The sequence below is a fragment of the Mustela erminea genome, chromosome 14 (assembly GCF_009829155.1).
Source record: "Mustela erminea isolate mMusErm1 chromosome 14, mMusErm1.Pri, whole genome shotgun sequence".
Lineage (NCBI taxonomy): Eukaryota > Metazoa > Chordata > Mammalia > Carnivora > Mustelidae > Mustela > Mustela erminea.
The window spans coordinates 59,014,958-59,036,411 of record NC_045627.1 but is presented as its reverse complement, the minus strand read 5'-3'; the positions used below and the strand labels follow the sequence as shown (position 1 = coordinate 59,036,411).

Genomic DNA, 21,454 nt, shown 5'->3' with positions numbered 1-21,454 from the left:
TGGAACCTACTGGAAAGTCTCCTCCCTGAGGCAGAGCAGACTGGCTCCAACAGCACGTTTGTTTCAGTGCCGCCGGGCTCTGCTGCTAAGAAAGCAGCGCCCACAGCCATCTGGGGTGCTCCCAGCCTCCCTGCCGTGCAGATTCCCAGCTGCAGTCGGTGTCTCACTGAATTTGCGGCGGTTCAAGTGCAGTTATTTTAATTTCATACAGAATGTTTAAAGGAGATGAAAACACTGCAGCATTTGGAATCCTGATCCAGGACCCATAGAGGTTAGGCAGGCCATTTTAGTTGATTTTTCTGTAATGGTGTTTCCTACCTACCAGGCTCTGTTCTAAGCACTTCGCATAGATTTAATCATTTGATCTTAGGACAACCTTAGGAGCGAGGTACTCCTAAGCACCTTCTTATCCCCTGTCTCCCTGTTTTTACAGATTATTGTTATCACTCCCATTTTACCCATAAGGAATTCTGAGGCCCAGTGAAGCTAAGTGGCTATCCCACAGCTATCAGGCTTGAAACCCAGGGGGTCTGGTGGCAGAGCTCACCCTCAGCCACTACCCTGCACTGCCTCTTTACCTGTATGTCATCGTGAAGGCTGAAAGGAAGACATCCTGCCTGCCTGACTGGGAACATACAAGCATCTTGAGTTTGGGGACTGCTATATGCACCTTTTGGGTCCCCCACTTCTAAGCAACCAGCAGGGGCTCTGCAACACATCTAGATTGATGACAATTTTCCCCAAATATTTTTATACATGCATGCCAACAGTCCTGCCCCTACTGGGCTTCAGTCACAGTGACACATACGTGATACCAAAGGAAATCATTACCAAGAAGGCTCATGGGTGTTAACAGAAAGTAATAGATATAATGTTTAGAGACTTTTGTCAACATTGGCCATAAACTATTTTTAATGCATTTTCACCCTGTAATTTCAAAAGTAATACACAGCCAGCAGAAAAATTCAAACCTTGTTGATATATATAAACTATTCAAACATTAACGTCAAACACATATAACATAGGGACAGTAATCCAAAATAAAATAATAAATAGAGGGTCCCAGGATTTGACTGGCATTGTAAGGACTGAAATGTAAAGAATTCTCCCTTTTCTGAAAGCTAGCTTGAGGGGAAGGGGGTATATATAGTATAGTAAGTTGTCTATAATTCTCTTTTTAGGAGTTAAGTCTCCTGAGATAGATGTGTAAGAAAGCGAGATAAGTTTGTTGCTTCCTTAGGAACTAATTGCATCTATATAAAGGCTCAGGTAGGCCCCTTGATGCAGCTTCAGTGGTAGGCCGGAGTGGGAACCAGTTGACTCAAGCTATAGGTCTCATTCCAACTATTTGGGCTTGGAGACTAAGAGCGAGGCTAGGGTCCCTGTCTTCTGGATTTTCTTCTTCCCTAGTCATGTTTGCCCCTCAGACCATGTCCTGTGGAAGGATCCAGGCAGCTCAATCAAAGCTTTCTATCCCTGCTAGAACTGACTTGGTGGAGAGGGCATGAAACATCCAATTAAAGACCCCAGGAAACTTCTGCCTTTACCACTGCTTTCTGGGGAGCAGCTTAAATGCAAGGTGCACCCCCATGTTCTCATCTGTCCACAGGGGCAGTGCTACACCCTCTTTTGTAAGGTCACCAGGAGATTATAATGAGGTCAAGAATATGATAGAGCTCTGTAAACTTCTTCTCCAGTATATGCAATTTAGAGGGTCAGATGATAACTCCTTGCTGATTCCTGTTTGCCTGTGAGTGGGAAAAGCTGGTCTCAGGTGGAGGAAGGTGCTCTTTAAAGCCTAGAATCTTAAAAAAGAAACTAAATAGCTCAAACAAATGTCAGATTTATTTATAGGTGGTAAATAATGGAAAGCTAACTTGATGTGCTGAGCAGTCAGAGGGCCATTTGGTTTTCAAATCCTCCCTATCCATCTCTCCTTGAAAGGAAGAAAGGAAAGGAGAAAAGAAAGAAGGAAGGAAGGAAGAAAGGAAGGGAGGAATGGAGGGAGGAAAGAAGAAAGGAAGGAAGGGGGGAGGGAGAGAAGGGGGAGGGAGAGAAGGAGGAAGGAAAGAAGGGTATTTTGAAGAACAGCGTAATTAGCAAGGAGAACATAACTTGGGGACAAAGGCACTCAGTGAGAAAATATTTGTTTGTCTAATTGCTCTTGCCAGACGGAGCTCCCCCAGGTTGGAACTGGATCTTATTCATCTTTGTGTGGCACTTCCTAGAGACTATTTAGGATGAACCATATGGCGCTGCATTTTTGTAGATCAAAAACAGTCTAATATTGGCAATGCCATATGAGTCAACCTAAGTGTGAGATGAAGAGGCAAGAGACCTAAGGGTCATATTCACTCCGTCAGCTTTAACCTGTTTCCTCATAACACCTCCTTCCCACCTCTAGCACCTGGTCAGAGAGGTTGGGCTTCCCTTTCACTGTCTGACCCTTAAGATTCATGCTTCTCTTTTTGAAGACTGACTTTGATGTTCCCTTGAACTTGAAAATTTCTGGATGCTAAGCACATGTTATACCAGGGCCCCCTTCTTATAAGAGGCCTCATTAAGACCCAAATTTCAATTCCCATTTCATTTAATGGACCTAACAAACAAAATAGTCTCTAGTCAAATGAAATAGATGTTCTTCATCAGGGTGTTCTATAGATTTTTTTCCTTCTCCCTTTGCTCCCCGTCTTCCCCCACTTTCCTTCTGTTTTCTTTTCCCCTTCTTTTCTCCCTTTCTCTATCTCTTCCTTCATTAACCCTTCCATCCATCTTTTTTCCCTTCCTTCCATACATTCTTGCCTCCTTCCTCCCTTCCTTCTGGGTCAGATAGTCCTTTAGACTGGAGAGAAGATACGCTTGCGTGAACCAATGGGAACAGCAGACTTACATCACGAGTTCCCAGAGAGGACACGTGGATCTTACATCCTCCCTTCAGCCCTTGATGATGCTGAGTACCAGACAAAAGCTCTGTTGAGTAGGACTTATGTGAATTCAGCAGCTCTCAAGTTGAGGTCATGCCTTCTATTTCTCCTTCCATATATTTGTATCTGTTTTTTATTATTTTCTAAACAATGGTGTTTGGCAGTGTTTGACTCTGTGATAAAATGGCATTACATGTATACCATACACAGCTATTTCTGTATCACATTACAGCATTGATGTGTAACACAGCAAAGCAAATGTTTTTCATTATAACACCTTTTACAGAAGACTTAAAGGGTTAATGATTTATGTGTAATACATCTGGCCATCAGGGCCGCTTACTGCAAATCCAAACAGCAGTTGAGACAAGGTTTGATGAGAGGAAGTGTTAAGTCCCTATGGACACACTAGAATGTAGATCCCAAAGGCAAGTATTTTTGTCTACCTTGTTCCCTGCTGCATCCTGGGGCTTAGAACAGAGCTGACCGTGAGGTATTGTGAGGGGGCACGTTAAAGTTGACAGAATGGCATCGGGATCTCCTGCATCCTTGTCTTAACACTAGTGAGACACATATTAGGCACTTGAAAAATAGTCTTGAATAGATGAATAGCCATTGCAGTTCAACTATGGGATTGGCGTTATAATCCCATAACTATTCAGCTCAGTAGTCACATATCCCCTCTAGGTCTCTGTTTTCTCATTTCTAAAATGGGGATTATTGTGCCTATCTGGCAGGACTGTTGGGAGGATTAAATGAAAATCTATGTAAAGCAAATTGACTGACAAAATAGTAGACACTTAATAAATGCTAGTGCCTTTTCTTTCCATGCCCTCTAGCCTCCTTCAAAATGGATGTGGGGGGCGGGTGGGAAAGGTTAGAAGAAAAAAATTATTTTGTTCATGTTTTCCAGGGCTTTCCAACCTCAACCCTATGCCATTTCAGGCTGGATATTTCTTTGTTGTGGGGGCTGTCCTGTGTATTGCAGGGTGATTAGGAGCATCGGTGCCCTCTACCTGCCAGATGTCACAACCCTGAGTTCTGACAACCAGATCGTCTCTAGATATTGATGAATGTTCCCTGGGAGGCAAAACTGTCTCCCGTGAAGAGCAACTCTTATAGCTATAGTCATCCATTGAATAATTAAGTATTCCATTAATAAACAAATTGTTTTGGTACTCTGTAGCCATTGCTGGTGGTTATAGTATATGTTTTAAATGTATATAAGGTCAGGGCTTACACAGAAAAAGAAAAACAGCACATATCAAATTAAGCTATACAGTCAAACCATAACTATCCATGAAGTGAGTAATGATGTAGATAATAAAAAAGTTATTTCAGTCACACAACTTCTCTGCATTAGATTATTTTCCTAATTATCGTTAGATTAGTCTAATCATATTAATAATGATCAGTTTCCTGTATCCACACTGGCTGATGACAGGGAGATTTGGCACATGCACATGGAGAGAAGTCATTTGGGTTTCTTAAGTTTTCATGGACTAATGAAATGGGTGTTTGACCCACAGATTATCAAACTGCATTATCCATTAGTAAGCTTAAAAAGTAATAGCAACTTTCATACTTACAGGTGAATTAAAGACTTTAGTCCCCGGAAAGTATGTCTTGATATGGACTTGATGTTGTTGTTTTCTATGAATCTGCAATAGGTTATAATATTTGTTGTCAGACAGCTGTAGGAAGCTGAGAGCACTTGTCCTGAATCATTATGTAAAAAAAAAAAAGTTTCTTTACTTACAAATACTCTAGATGTGGAAGACCAATAAAAGCATCATCACTGATCACATCAAAGGAGTTCGATGTGAATAATCTGCCCAGAAAAAGTACACAATGAAAATGGTTAACCTGATAGATTGTTAATCTTCGCTGCTATTATCTCTTAGAGAAATTAGAGGGAGTTGTGTATGAAAAAGTGGACATCTACCTTTTACAGTGTTATTTATTTAGGTAATCTTTGCAGCCTTTTTTTTAATACCCTCAATTATCTCCTCATTAAATACTCATTGAGAGAGGCTTTATGCCCCACTTTTCACAGTGTGGATGTCACATGCCTTGGGTAACATTTTGAGATACAACTGGACAAGTATGACAGTCAAAGCAGCCAAAGCAACATTTTGCACATTAGCACAACGAAGACACTAACAGAATCTTTTCCTCTTGCTCAAGAAACTTCTGGAACATTCTGATCAATTCAAACAATGGTGCCTCAGGGTATTAAGCCTGGAAACCCTGGAAAAGTAGCTCCATCAAAGCCTAGTTGTGCTTTGGTATCTAATAGTAGATAAGCCATTAACATTGGCTCAATGAACATCAACTAAACTTCTTAGAAAATAGGACAGGCTGAAGATAGGAAGCAATGAAGCTTAAAAAAGGTATTAGATCCATTTTATTTTTAACTAGTTGAAAAGAACAATTTCACTTGGATACATTTATTTGCAATTTCAAAATTAAAAAAAATTTTGAAATTACTGATGAAAAGGAACATCAACCAGCAGTCCCAACATCCTGTTGAACAACTGGGAAGAGTTGTCAGTTTCTGAATGGGAGATTTAAAAGAGGTGGTTGTAGGCCAAATAATACAAAGGGTGGGGATATTTTTGTTTGTTTGTTTTTTTAGAATGAGTTTTAATTTATGAAATTCATTGGCTAAAGTGTTGATACAAGCTAAAAATAAGGTTTTAAATGTACTGATGACAATTTTATACCTCAGTTTAAGTGATGTTCAGTCTACATATTAAGGTTCTCATGTGGGGGAACCTCTTATTCCACTTAGAACTATTATCCAAAATGTGACCCTGGTCATGGACCAGACCAGATGTTTTACTTAATTTGACAATTCATGTCTCATACATACCATTTAACTGCACTATGTAAAGTCCAGTATTCTCTGTTAGCAACCTTTTTGACTTACTTTTGAAGTCTAGGGATTAAAAATAATTGCTACTAACCAGCTTGGTGACTTTGCCTCTCTGTGCCTGTTAACTAAGGAGATTAAAACTAAGAGACCTCACTTTCTGAACATTTATGAATAACTAATTTGACAGCTGGGATTGCTTTAGAACAGTCAGAGGAGGGGAAGGCAGTGGGTTAGAGATGAATAGAGCATGATCGATAATCTTTGAAGGTAAAAGATGGGTACATGGAAGTGAATCTTACTATTATCTCTACCTTTATTTTTTTTTAAAGATTTTATTTATTTATTTGACACAAAGAGAGAGATCACAAGTAGTCAGAGAGGCAGGCAGAGGGGGAGGGGGAAGCAGGTTCCCCACTGAGCAGAGAGCCCGATGCGGAACTCGATTCCAGGACCCTGAGATCATGACCCGAGCCGAAGGCAGAGGCTTAACCCACTGAGCCACCCAGGTGCTCCTTATCTCTACTTTTATATATGCTTGACATTTTCCATAAAAATGGGGGAAAACAGGAACCAAACTAATAAAACTAGATTATCTGTTCCATTTCTTCTTAAGCTATCAATCCTGGTGTGACGTTGGGTTTTCTATCCCTCCTCCATCATGCTCAAATAATTCACTAGGCTCTGAAAAGTCAACACCAATGAATAATGATGTATATTAGATGCTTGTAATTATTAAAAGAAATTCAAAGGTTTATGATTTCAGTCCAACTTTGGCAATTGTTTCTTCTTATTTCATGGTTCTGGAAAGCAACAAGATTGCTCAGCTTTACTCCAAAGTAAGCTAACATCCAAAGCCTTCTTTAGGTTCCAGATTTTTGTTTCATTCTGTATAGGCATTATCAAGGATGGAGAGAATAGAATAAGGCAAAATAGATACAGAGCAATACCTCCCCTGCTCACTGGTTTACAAATTGTCTCATGGTTGGACTAGCAACTTCAAAGCTGTATACTGCAAGTCGCCAGAAGAAAGAGCTTTCAGCACCAGCTCTCCTTATGTTGAAAGCAGATGCAAAATAGAGCGGGAAATGGGTATTAGTGGGCAGCACTTGCCCACACATGTCAGGGAAGTAAAACAGAGAATTTCCACTAGAATTTGTATCTGCTTGTTCATTGCTTATCCCTAGCACCTGTAACATTGTCTGCCCTATAGTGGACACTGAATAAATATTTGTTAAACAATAAAGGAATTCACTTTACATTAAATTGTTGTCAATGTTACATTACTAAATTGAATGTTTCTTATAGCAGGGACATACCCTTATTTGCTTTTGTGTCCCCAGCCCTGAGCACAGTTCCTGGTTAAATAATGCTTGTTTAACTAGATTTCAAGGATCAAGATCTCTGGCTAAAGCTGAAACTACATGCAAAAATATGAATGAATCTCACAAACCTAAGTTGAGGGAAAGAAACCAGAACACAATAAAGTATATCATATGTGATTTCACATATATAAATTAAAAAAAAAAAAACAGTAAAACTCATATATACTGGCAGAAATCAACATAATGGATACCCTCAGAGGTGGATAGTCACTGGAAGGGAGCACAGGGGGAGCCTTTCAGGTATGGATAGTGCTGAGTTTCTTGACCTGGATGCTGGTTACAAAGGTGTTCATTTTACAAAAAAAAAATCATGGTGGTAGGGAGGGAGGAATGAATAGGCAGAGGAATTTTAGGGCATTGAAAACACTCTGTATGATACCATAATGATGGGCACATGTCATTATACATTTGTCCAAACCTGTAGAATGTACAACACCAAGGGGGAACCCTAATGTAACTAGGGACTCTGGGTGATGATGTAGGTTCATCAGTTGTAACAAATGTCCTACTCTGGTAGCGGATTTGGTAATGGGGGAGACCTGTGAGGGCTGGGGGCATACGGGGAGTCTCTGTGCCTTCTCCCCAATTTTGCTGTGAACTTAAAGCTGCTCAAAAAAATAGTCTTAGGGGCGCCTGGGTGACTCAGTGGTTAAACGTCTGCTTTTAGTTCAGGTCGTGATTCCAGGCTCTTGTAGTCGAGCCCTGCATTGGACTCCCGACTAAGTGGGAAGCCTGCTTCTCCTTCTCCCACACCCCCTGCTAGTGTTCCTCCTCTCGCTATCTCTTTCTATCAAATAAATAAATAAAATCTTTTTTAAAAAGTCTTAAAAAACCATTGAGATAAACCCTTAAGGTATATGCACTTTTCATTGTGTATATTTCAATAAAAAAGTTTCTTAATAAAAACAAGAAAGATAATAAGGTAATAATGAATATCTTAGTCTTTTGATTCTAAATTCAATTGTAGTCTTTTTTTTTTTAAAGATTTTATTTGTTTATTTGAGAGAGAGAGAATGAGAGAGCATGAGCAGGGGGTAGGGCAGAAGGAAAGGGAGAAGCAGACTCCCTGCTGAGCAGAGAGCCCCAATGCAGTACTTGATCCCACAGCCCTGGGATCATGACCTGAGCCGAAGGCAGATACTCAGCTGACTGAGCCACCCATGTGCCCTCAGTTGTAGTTTTCTATGGACAAGGATTCTGTGGACAAAGATATATAAAATTTATATATACACAATAAATATAGTTGAGCAGGCTATTCATTTTATTGCCCTATCTATACTTAGAAAAAGACTAAAAATCATGTTCTATAAAGAGGGTAAAACTCTGATCCCTAATTTTTATGAATTTCTTGGAAATATATTTGATTTCAATATTATGATTTGTTGTTATTGATCCAGATATTAAAGAATCCCACAGTCGCTGTTAAAAGGAAACTGCCACCCGACACCATCTTCACATGCGACAGACCTGGAGAGGACCACGGTGGCCATCTTTTATAGCACACGACCTGTGTCCCTTCCCACAGATTATTAGGGCAAGAAGGGCTCGGGTCTTCATCCAGGATAGCTGATTCTGAGGTGGGTCAGCCTCCCAAGGCCCAAATGTCCTGGTCAAAAAGGCTAGTTGGGTTAACAACGAGTCCCCTTCTGGGGATTGGGAATCAGCATAGATGGAGCCAGCCAGTAGAAGAGCCGAAGGAGAAAGCATGCCTCAGGTTTAGTTAGCTATATGGCATGCAAAGTGTGTGCAAGCCTCACTCAGGAGAGAGCAGAATGTGGAAGAGGCCTCACAAAGAGAGGGAAATGTTGGAGCAGTGGGGATGCCTAGATCTGTGTTCAATCCCAAGCCGCTGCTTCTTAGTTTTGGTTGCACTTGGGAATGACCTGAGAAACTTTAAAAATACTAATACCCAGTTTTGCCCTGAGGGGTTCCAGTTAAATTCTACATGTGGGGTGTAGCCTGGGCATTGGAATGTTCAAAAGCTCTCCAGGTGACTCCCCAGGTGCAGCCTGGGCTTTCCTTCTGGTCAGTTTCCCTACTCCTGTTCCCCTCTTTTACCTGTGACCACCGAGAGAGCAGTCAGCTCTCCTTGCAGCAAGTCTGGTTGGAGCAGTGGCTGTGAACTGTCCTGTCCCCTTAACTACATGTAGTAAGAATCTGCAATAATATGATTCAGATTTGACAATCATCCTCACAATAGCATCATGGAAGGGTTGGTGGGGACCAGTGTACCATATGAATGAAGTTGGTACTCTGAGCCACAAATCAGAGATCTGGATCCCGCAGACTTTCCAATCAGTCATCCTGTGGATTTGTCTGGAGATAGTGTAGAATCTGCCCTTCACTTCACTCCTGGTCTTGTGGGAGCCTGTGAGGTCTCTGCCATTTCCTCTATTTTCAGTGAAGGAAAACACCAGGCATTTCCTTGTAGAGTTTTGGTGGAGTTGGACACAGGGATGTGCGATGAGCTATCTGTATCTTACCACCAAAGGTGATGCCCTTAGATCTCTTAGCACCCTCACAAATTCAGTAGGAAAAGGAGCTACAGGAGGAATGGGGAGGACTTTTTCTCCCTCTGCAACCAAAGGAGTATATGTTTCCTTACAAGAAGGAGATTTAGGATGACCGTACAAACCAACTGTTAATTCTAGACAGGCAATAGCTCATTATTTAAAGAATGGTGTTGCCTTCATAATAGCCTATATTTCATAGACTCCTGCTGGATTATATTCTTTGGTCTTTGGAAAAATTCTGGAAAGTGGTAGAGGAGTTGCTAATATCTATTGAACGGGAGGAAACTGAGGCTCAGAGGGCTATTAAAAGCTTTGCTTAAGATCATGAGGCCCAAGACTCCTTGTCCGGTAGCTGCTCAGAATAGGGTCTTAATATCTCCATTCTGGCAAATAATCATGACAACACTGCTCAGCTCATAGATTTAAGAAATCTAGTAAAATAATAATCCCTTTTTAAAAGGAACTAATTAATCAATTTAAGTAGTCTCAAAGTGACATTAAGATCATTTAAGCCCGTATTTTTCTTCAAGTAAAGATGTTAAAATTTTGGAATGCACTTCAGTGTATTCTGTTTATGAATACAATATCCTCATTGTAGAGATTCTGAAAAACATAGAAAGTTTAAAGGAAAAAATAAAGATTGCATAATCAAACTACCCAAAGATATTGATATGCATATTCATGAACATATATGAGATATACACATGTATATTTATAAAATTGGGATAATGATGTTATGTTCTTCTGCCCTTTTCACATACTTATTTTATCATGACCAATTTCTTGTGACAATAAATTTTTCAATATAATTTTAACAGATGAGTATGTTTTCTGTTATAGATGTAATTAAATTTTTTTCTTGTTGATTCCAATTTTTATTATTAATCACTACCATAACCATCCTCATATACAAATATTTTTGCCTGTTCTACCACATCAACATTTAGAATTATAATTTTTGTTTTTTTCTATGAAACCATGTCCTTTGATAATTTCTGTTGGTTCTGAGCCCTTTTATATATTAAAAACATTACTTACTCTTTTCTTATCTTTATTTGATGCTAAGAGTTTTTCCCTATTGATTATGACTTGTCTTTTCATTCATGATTTTTAACAGGTAGACATTTTATGTTTTTAATAAAATGCATCAGCTTCCCTTGTATATTCTTTGCTTTTATTCTTAAAATATTCTTTCCCACATAAAGATCAATGAAATATCACCTACGTCCACCCTCTTAAATTTTTTCTTTTAAATGTTTGACTCCTCAATCGATTTGGGACTTCCTTTTATGTATAATGTGAGGTGAAACACTGCCTTGATTCTTTCCCAAACACACACTCAAATTTACTTAAAACCTTTTGTTGAATAATTGATGCTTTCCTCATTTATGAGTGTTTTTTCCTTCAAATGTCTCCTATTTTATTGGATTTTTCCAAGAACCAAATCTTGGATTTACTTATTATTCCTACTGCTTCCTAATTTATTATTGTATCCGATTATTATTTATGTTCTCTTGATTTCCTCAAGATACTGAGTTTAGTGTTCAATTCATATATTTTTATTCTTTTTGATTTGAAAGGAAAGCATTTAAAAATATGACTTTACTTCTGAGTAAGGCATCCAGTAAGTCTTGAAAGGTAATAATCTTTTAAAATTGCATATCTGATTTCTGCAAGTATTTAGAATAATATTATTAAAATCCCCTCTCAATGATAGGATTTTTTAAAAAAGACTTCATGATTTTATTGTTAATATTTCACTGGGAACAGAAGATGATATCTCTGAAAAATATCTGTTCACCTTGCTCCTTCTGGTGCCTGTTATATCCAACTACCTAGATGGGTGGGTCATATTTCTTCACAAGCAGTAAACTAATACCAAGGTTGTAAAGTTGTTAGGGGGTTCCTGGTTGAACTGAAAAGCTAGGACCAGAGCATTTAATTCAAAAGGAGAAAAAAGTGGGCAACAAGGTTAGTGTGGAGCTCAGAGTCTTGAGGGAAACCAAGGTGGCGACAGAGAAATAAAGAAATGAGCAGATCAGAGAATGCAGATCTAGCTACAGGGAAAGAAGGTCAAGTTTCAGGCTGCCAGATATCCAGCCAAGAAGCCAGAGATGGGAAGCCACCAGAGCAAAAGGCCTGGGCAGGCACTGGTGTTGATGATGAGGCTGATGGGCTGCTGAAGTGGTTTCCTACCCAGGTTCCTCACTTTTTCAGGTTCCAGGGAAGGAGCATAGTGAAGAGCGAATCAGGAAGTCTGGGTCTTAATTCCTGTGAATTGGTCATAAATCCTCTGTGTGGCCTTAAGACTTATCTCTACATTGTCAAAGGAGAAGGCTAGGTGGTTTCTAGCTTGAGATATATAGGAATCTATGCTTGCAGCACGGTGGGCTTCATTCATGGAAGAGTAGGCACGAGCTCTGCACGGGGAGCAGGGAGTGGTGTGGAGGCAGGTCTGCAGACAGCTGAATGACAGGTGTAACCCTGCTGAGAAAACCTCCCTTGACTCAAGCCAGACTGCTCACCTGGTCGTGTGCAAGGGCCCCCTGGTTCTACCGATACTTCTTCAAACTTCCTGTAGGTACTTGCGACATCTCCATGATCGTCAGAATTGTCATTGACCCATGAGTGGCCTGCATGGCGTCAGAGCATGATCTTAAGCCAGAGCAGATTCTCCTGGTTACTCTCACCTTTGGTGAGGGCTACTCCGGATGAAGAAGAAGAGTGAGCAGCCAACACGTGGTTGTCACTTGGAGATGGCATTGATCAGATACAGAACAGAGAATCTGGTTTTTAAGTTTGTAACTGCCACTCATTACATGCATGATACATGAAGTAGATGAATCTGTTTCATCGTCTGTCAGGATAGGAATTATAATAGCAAAAGGACTTCCTGGAAGATTCTAAGAATTACATGGGATAATATATGTGAGCATGTCTCCTATGCTTCTGCCAAAGAATATCTAAACAAAGAGCATAGACATAAAACACTGGAGCTGGGAGAGCCTTTAGATAGATTTTTTTACTTCTAGGGAAACTGAGAGCTAGTGAGATTGTCACCTGTCCCAGACAGGTGTGGTCCTGGGAATGAGGCAGTCATGGGGAGTGTGTGCAAACACAGAAATGCACAAATTTAGGAACATCTGTGATGTATACATGCATATACAGCCAAATGAGATGTGAAGCCACCTAGGCCATAAGCTGCTGGGAAAGTTAGGGGCATAGCTGGAGGGATTTGACAACTTGTGTACAGTTTGCTGTGCTGAAATGATTCAGCCCCTTGAGATCCTAATATTCTCCTTTATCCAAAAGAATAGGGCTGGTTGGATGATAATTAATAATAGGCTGATGATTCACTTTAGTTAAATGCGCACATTCTAAGGGCATGTGCTATGTGAATAATTTACATTTGAATATTTAAAAATATACTTTTAAGACAGGAAAGCATTAAAATGGGAAGCATCACACGTGAGCACCTTATGTCATGGTGTTTCATTTTGGGGGGGGGGGGTTTGGGTCTCTTATCCTTGAAAAAAATTTTCAGTGAAATTCAGCTGATCCTTAAGTAGACCACCAGGTCTGCTTCATCCGGGTTGATGGGAAATAGCCCTACTTTAGCTTCACATAAATCTGGTGGTAGCTGAGGGACATTCCAGAGAGATAGATGATTCAATTCCTCTTTTAACAGGTGAGGAAACTGAGGCCTGCAGAAGTTAAGGGATTTACCCAAGGTCATATACATCTTTTATCGGCAGCAGGGCCAGGATTAGAATGTTGGTTTTAGATCTGCAGGGATCCCCTTGGGAATATTCTTGATATGATGCCTACTAGCAAAGATCAAATCATGGGTCTACTTCTTTGTTTTTATGGTCTATTACCTCTTATCCCAGGACAGTCAAACTTTTCCTTTCTGGGAGTTGGCATAACTAGTCTAGGAATTGACATAACTAGTCAACAGCCCACCCCTCCCGATGTTGTTTATAAATTCAGTCTGTATTGCCCTGGTCCTGAAGCACCAAGAATAAAGGACTTACATTTTTTGGAAAGCCCATTCTGTGCCAATCCTCATCTTCAGCAGCTTGCCATCTATGAACTCATTTTAATCATAAAGTGAGCACTGTAATTTAGGTTTTATATTCTCCTCTTAAAATATGAAGGAAACCGAGGTAAGAGAGGCAAAGTAATTTGAAGCTTGTAACTGGCAAAGCTGGGATTCTGTGCTCAAACTGGTGACGGTCATAGGTGAGGCCATGCTTTCTCTTTTTAGTCCCATCAGATCTGCCCAGTGTCTGCTGCAGATCTAGAATAGCCTTGCCTAGAAGTTCCCAAAGTCTATTCCCTAGAATACAAGGCCTTCATAGGGTTGAGAGGTTTTACATGAACAGAGAAACAGATAAGTCTGGGGAAAGTAAATAAGTAAAGATCATTAGGGTTCTTAATCACACTAATCTTTCTATCCTTAAATAAACTGAGACTCTTCAAAATGGAATGAAATACACAGCTTCCCAATTTTATTGATCATGGGACCCTTTTATCATTGAGCTTTATGTTTAATGACTATTCCATGAAACATACCGAGGGAAATGCTGGATTAGCCATTTGGGAAATGGCTGTGAGGGAACCTGCTCCAAACAAAAGTAGTGAGAGTGTAAATATAAGCTCAGGGGCTTTTTCCTGTTAAATGTGCTGTGAGGGTTAGCTACTTCCTCAGAAAGGTGGAGCATCCCCTGAGAAGTCCCCAGAGCAGCTGTGTGTGCCAAGCTGCTTGACCAGCTGGACAGTGTGGGAGGCAGGCATGCTCCTGGATATCACACTCCATGAATCCACACTAATAAAACTGAGTTAACTCCTTATATGGAGATAGATGGTTTAGTGTATCCTTTAAGGTGGAGTTCTTTGCACTTGCCTAAGCACTGCTAGCAAGCCTTTCTAGAACAAGGTGAGGTATAAATAATTAAGTTAGTAAATACTACGAATCCCAAAAGCATAGATTCTAATATCCTATGAGATGTGAAGAGAAGTGAAATGACATAAAATAATTCCAAAGGCTTTTCTAAGCCAAAGTGCATTGTGAGTAGCCAAGGTAGGGAGATAAAATGTACAGTTTCCCAAATTTATTTGAGCACAGACCCGTTTCTTGCTGGACAACAGTTCCACTGGACACAAGTTTAGAAGATGTTGGTCTAAGGAATAACTTTAAAGTATGTAAGTCCTTTTTCTTTTGCTATTTTCTTCTCTCTTTTTCCAAGCAAGGGGACCAGGGCTTACACATACAAATGAGAATTAAATCCTAGGGAAACGAGTTGCTCTTGCCAGTAATGCTGCCGTTCTTTCAAAGGGCTTTTGAAACTCCTTCTCATTAATTGTCCTCAGGAATCAGGACACATTCCCCTGAATACCCCCATTAATGGCAAAGGTTGACCCTTTGAGAGGGGGTTGGATTTGGGGAATGGAACTATGTGAAGTCAAGCCCAGTGATTCATGTTCAAGAGGAAGTAGATGCAAGTAGTTAAAAGTGAGGATGTGAGGTTAAGCTCCAGATGTGCCACTTAGGAGGGGTGTGACATAGAGGAGGTTACCTAAAACCCTTTTATGACTCAGTGTTTCATCTGTGGAATGGAGGTAATCATATCCCCTCATGGGGTTATTGTGATGATGAAGTAAAGAAATGAGGTCCATAAAGTGCTTAGCCTCAGGAATACAAACATGACAAACACCCCCTAACAAAACTTTGCCTGGTTTTATTGTATGGCTTGTAAACTGGCAGTAAAGATAGTTCTCAAAGAAGGATCTAGAAATGTTTAGCTGTGGAAGCGTAGCTGGGAGGAATCTAAGACCTCCCACAGGAATTCTCTAATGACTCCAGAATTGTTTGTACATATAAATTCTGGTCTATTTTTTTTAAGGCTTATTGCTTTTTAATCACATTGTACACAGGCAAACACCTGCCATCTTGTCATGTAAATGGACACAACAATTTCTCTCTAGTCCCTACCCAGGGGAAAAATAATGAAATATTGTTTTATCATCAGTCACCATGGGGAGGTCTTGGTAAAATCCCGGAGGATCTACTTGGAAAATTGAGAACAACAGGATTATTTTTAATGATGACTTTATAATAGCCAATTCCATATTATGAGACTCTTTCATTTAATAATCTAATTTGCTGCTTAATGTTAGAAATGATCCAATAAATTTTGTTCATTTCTTTAACGAGACCACCTTCTATATTATATTAATTTCTAGGAATTCTACTTGTAGAATGGAATACAATACAATAGAATTTTTTTAAGACAGGAAGACACCTTAGTTAATTGAGTAGAAAGGTCTCAAAATGTCAACTTATGTTTTATTTGTTTTTTAGCCTTTAAAAAAAAATCTGCTTCCAGATTTTTGCCTTCCCCTGAAAATTAGAAAAATATGGCTCCATGCTCATGTACCATATTCTCATCAGCAATGATCCGCTGAAGCTGAGGATCTTGTCATTTTTAGACAAGGCATGTCTTCTCTGGTTTACCTTGGTCACTACCATCCACTATTGTCTTATACTCAACTGCTTCCTTTATTTACCCTAACACCCAATCCCCATTGGCATTTGAGTTTGAGAATCACAATTTTATCTATCTCTGGTATTTTATACATATAAAATCTGAGGCCCAGGGGCGCCTGGGTGGTTAAGTGGGTTGAAGCCTCTGCCTTCAGATTAGGTCAGGATCCCAGGGTCCTGGGATCGAGCCCCGCGTCGGGCTCTCTGCTCAGCAGGGAACCTGCTTCTTCCTCTCTCTCTGCCTGCTTCTCTGCGTACTTGTGATCTCCATCTGTCAAATAAATAAATAAAAATCTTTAAAAAAAAAATCTGAGGCCCAGGGGTATTTCGTGACCAACCCAACTTCAGAAAGCCCATTAGTGGCTGACCTGGATTTGAAACTCATGTCTTTGAGTTCAGACCTCTTTTTTCTGAAGACTGGATAGTGTTAATTATTTTGAATAAAATAATGTTTTGTAAAATTTGGTGCTAGTTTTTTTTTTTTTTTCCCATGAGGAAGAAGGGAGAGGATTCTGCTTCCTCTCAGTCCTCTAACCCCAGAAAGGCAAATAGTTCATGTTTTCGGTGAGAGGTATTTGAAGGCAAGATTGCTTAGCAGGTTCTGATGGACACCTATGGGTAGAACAACAACATTTTGAATCTAGGATCATAAGCAAACACAGCCCATACAATCAGATGCTAATCCAATATCATGGTTGGTCAAATTAAAGTAATTTTCAAAAACCATGATAAAAACTAATGTTTATTATTGAGGTACAGGAACTGTGCCAAGCATTTTCCATCTATTGTTTCATTTAATCCTCACTGCAATCCTGTGCAGGAGGTATGATGGTTATTCCCCATTTTGCAGATGCAAATCATGAGGCTTGATTAAACTTGCCCCAAATCATGGAACTACTAAGCAGCAGAGTGGAGACTGGACCCATGTTTATTTGACCACAAAACTTGTGCCCTGGGGCACCTGGGTGGCTCAGGGGGTTAAAGCCTCTGCCTTCCGCTCAGGTCATGATCTCAGGGTCATGGGATCAAGCCCCACATGGGACTCTCTGCTCAGCAGGGAACCTGCTTACCCCTCTCACTCTGCCTGCCTCTCTGCCTACTTGTGACCTCTGTCAAATAAATAAATAAATAAAATCTTAAAAACAAAAACAAACAAACAAAAAAAACCCTGTGCCCTTTACTACTTGCCATATTGCCAGCTCTCCAGGGTTAGCCATTTTGATATCACAGCTGTCAATACAAAGGCCCTGTAATCATTTTGTAGCCCATATCTCAACAGTTAGCAAAAGTCATCATCATTGCCAATCAACTGAGTATCATTTTGAACAAAATGAGAAAGCCCATCAAGACTACCTTAGGATAAGAAAGTTTAAAAAGAGAACACTTTGTGATACATTCAAACACAGGCGATTACAATTTATCTTTTTAGGGATTGCTGCCAAACTCTATCTGCCATATCAGAGCAGGGAGGGAGAGAGAGCTGACTCTCATCTTCGTGTCCCTCACAAAGCCCAATGCTGTGCCTGTTGCACCGAAGAATCCCACAATGCATTTACTGAGATGGGAGGCTTTTGCTTTCATTTTGTTCCTGCTTGCAACACTACAATGAATACATACTGATAGCTAAGCAAGTATAAATAAGTCAGAAAGGCAATTACCTTTCTATTAGGGAATTTTTTTTTTCATCTTAATACTGCTTAACCAACATTTCGCTTTGGAGGTCGTATCAGACTGAATAAAGGGGAAGGTTTTACCCTTCATACACCCTTGATGCTAGTCAGCCTCCAGAATCACCAGAGAACCTGGGAAGCAAATATGATTTTTTTTACATGTCAAAGGCCTAGAAGAAGTCCAAGTGGGACAGAAGAGACTCAGCAATGGGTCTAAAAAAGGCTTTGGATGCTCTGCCTTGTAAATTCTGGTACACTAGAAATCTCTGTTAAAGAAGTTTAACATCATAACGCCATGTTTTTTCTTTTTTCTTCTTTTTGGAAGTATAATTTATATGTATAACCAATACACATGATGCAGAAGAGGGGACTGAGATAGCCCAGGAAAGTGGGTGAAGAGATTAGGGAAAAGGCAGCAAGAAAGTGAAGGGGCAGCGAAAAGGAAGGAGGTGTTCGCCGACAAACTGCCACTCTCTCTGGCCTCTCCTGGGGAAGAAAATGTCTCGTGCCTCCCAGACTGCCCTCCACTATTTTGTTCTGGTCCCAAAGGCAAGGCAGTTTCCTGACTAGACTCTGCTTGACCCGCTCAGATCTAGTCTGTATCCAGGCCTTCAGGAGGGAGGGTACAGGTCCTCCAGGAACTGGAGCCTCAGACCTGGGGGCTCCCCGATGATGGCCTGTTGTGTTCTGTCTCACACTTTCTAGATTACCTGGGTCCCTAAGACAGATTGGGGGGGCTCCTCTTTAACTTGAGGGAGTATCACCCAACCATTACTCTCTTTGTACGGGTAGTCCTTGGTTCCTCAGGAAGGAGGCCGATTCCCAACGTAAAATGCCAGTACGCGGGAAATAACTGAGCCCGTGAACAGCACCTTCACTCTGAGGCTGAACAGAACCTCTTCACATTGTTTTGATTCCGTTCACTTTCTAGATGTCCACACAATTAGTTCGCGTGATATCTGATAGGGTACACTACCATAAAAAAGAATGTGACTATCTACTGTTAGGAAAGCAAGACTCTTTAGTATAAAATTTGTGAAAATATGGATCGAATTCAACAAATTGAATCCAACAAATGGATTGAATTCAACAAAAAAATTGAATTGGTTCTGGATAACCCTCCATGAGGTCCAGAGACATGGGGCAGATAGAAGCACAGATAATTCTAGTAAATGACAGGAAGAGCTGGAGATACCCAGAAAGTCTATAGAGTTTGAGAGAACAGAGGTCAGGGAATTAGGTACTTCAGTTTGTTACGGATGGAGCTTGGGGAGTGTCTGTGTGCACGTGTGTGTGTGTGTGTGTGTGTGTGTGTGTGTGCATGCACATATGGTATCAATATTATAAACGATGACCTTGCTCAAATATCTACATTCTATGAATGCCAACTCGGGTGTTCAGATTTTCTCTGTTTTCGGGGAACTGAGATCGGAGTTTCTGGAAGTAACACTAATGGAGGCGGGTAGCAGGAGCACCTGATGGAGAAATTCCCACAGCAGCCCGTGAGCCCCTGATGGCAGCTTAAATTAGGGCCATGGCCTTGGGGTGCAGAGGAGGTGGCAGGTTCTCATCCTGTTTGAGAGAGGACTTGTCTGGTTGGAAGTGGACACTGAAGGAGGAGGGCCAATAACTCCTAAGATTCTCGCTTGAATAATTGAGAGGAAGAAATCCATTTTCAGAGAAAACATTGATTGCACAAGGTTGCTTTGCAGTCACAACAACTAAGTAATTAAAAAGTTGAAAATCAGAGCCATGGGTCATGAGGCGTATTGTAGACAACACAACCTAGTTGCTGACTGAAATTGTTACTTCGTGGTCTATTGTGAGGGGCATCAGCTGGCCCCAAACAAAACCAGGCTCATCCATAACCAGCTAACAATTCCCCCAGAAGCCCCCTTAGCATTTAGGTCTGGCTTGAGTAGTCATTAAAGGGTGCTACATTTTTCTTATTCTTGTAATATAAGGAGGAATAGAAAAAGGGGCCAATCACTTCCAAAGGTGAGATATGGTATTTTTTTCCTGGACAGATAGTATTTTGAAAGACTAAATGATAAAACCTTAATAAGAACGGACATATTGGGGTTCCTGGGTGGCTCAGTGGGTTAAAGCCTCTGCTTTCGGCTCAGGTCATGATCTCAGGGTCCTGGGATCGAGCCCTGCATTGGGCTCTCTGCTCCTCAGGGAGCCTACGTCCCCCTCTCTCTCTACCTGCCTCTCTGCCTACATGTGATCTCCATCTGTCCAATAAATAAATAAATAAAATCTTAAAAAAAAAAAAAAAAAGAACGGACATATTATTTATCTGTTCATGGTATTTACTTTTTCCTTTTTTAATTTTTTACTTCTTAGGGGCTATGTACTTGTGTGCTGACTGTGGATTAATAAAAGAAATAATGATTTTTTTTCCCCAGAGGGATCAATTCTCTTGCTTCAGATAGGACCAAATCTCACTGGAATAAATAGAATTTTTTTTTCTGACCACATTGAATTCTTATATACATGGATTTTTTTTTTCTTTTCTTTTCTTTTTTTTTTTTTTGAGCACAATACTAAAGTCAACCCTGTAATTTGCTCCCTGCAAACAGAACTCTCTCAAGAGTTGGAGGGATTTGGTTAATTAAAAATTTTATAAACAAATGGCAATGTGGCCACATTTTATACTCTTCAGTTAGAATTTTACTTCTGAAATGAGCCTTTGTCATTGGGGATTTCAGTCTGTAGTTGAGAAGAACAGGGCTTTAATGTGTGAAAACACATTTCTGCAAATTCCATTTGCTACAAGCACTGTTCCCCACCACTAAATACAAACCCAAATGAATAATTATTCTCATTGGTTATGTCTCACAACTGACTCTATGGAAAACATGAATGAAATTGCGTTTGCTTGGGCAGAGTTTTGTTATTATGGCTGCTTAAAACCAGAAATAAGATATTTTTAAAACATTTTGTTCACTGTTTGTGATGTATTTTTATTAGATAGTTCTATTCTTCCTCTCCTCTCTACAGAGTGTGGGTTTTTGTTGTTCCTGCCCTCCAAAACACATTGTCAGCCTCGGCCTAGCAGGATCTTTTCTCCCCAAACACTGTGTGTAACTTAAAAGGGCACTGCATCTGTTTTCCTCAGTACCTCATGCTGACATTTCAAAAAAGTACTTCTCATCATGCTTCTGCAGAAGGTCTGAAAAAGCATTTGGGACCATAACAAAATTATCAGATTGTTAGCATGGATCATGGGAATGGGACATTTCTTTCCCCTTTTCAACAACAGAGCAAGAAACCAACTGTCTTTGCACAACAATGAAGCAGCATCAAGTCTGAAGTTTATCCCTTCACAGGATAGGACAGGTCAATTTGGTAATCCATGGTCACAAAGGCTGTTAGAATTCATTGCAAAACACAAGCCACCGCTGCTGTGATCCAGGCCTTGTCTGATGGCCAAAGTCACACAAAGGCAAATTCAGGCCCCTTCCTCTTCGTATTCCAGGAGGGACTGGCAGCCCACGTGGGGTTTTCAGGGCACCCGGCGGCCCTGCCCCACAG

The 21,454-nt window shown here is 40.4% G+C and overlaps 1 protein-coding gene across 2 annotated transcripts in view; it reads right to left on the bottom strand.

The window, feature by feature from the left end:
• The window catches only part of LGI1 (leucine rich glioma inactivated 1), a 39,797-nt gene that overhangs the window by 14,978 nt on the left and 3,365 nt on the right, over positions 1-21,454 (bottom strand). Inside the window, exons 3-4 of one of the 2 annotated variants that reach the window (XM_032313919.1) lie at positions 4,684-4,755; positions 4,514-4,585 (exon numbers count right to left, since the gene is read on the bottom strand). The exons of the other annotated variant lie outside the window; for it this stretch is intronic. Of the exons in view, the coding sequence (XP_032169810.1) occupies positions 4,514-4,585; positions 4,684-4,755 (144 nt within the window). The remainder of the gene's footprint in view (positions 1-4,513; positions 4,586-4,683; positions 4,756-21,454) is intronic. 2 annotated transcript variants of the gene reach the window in all.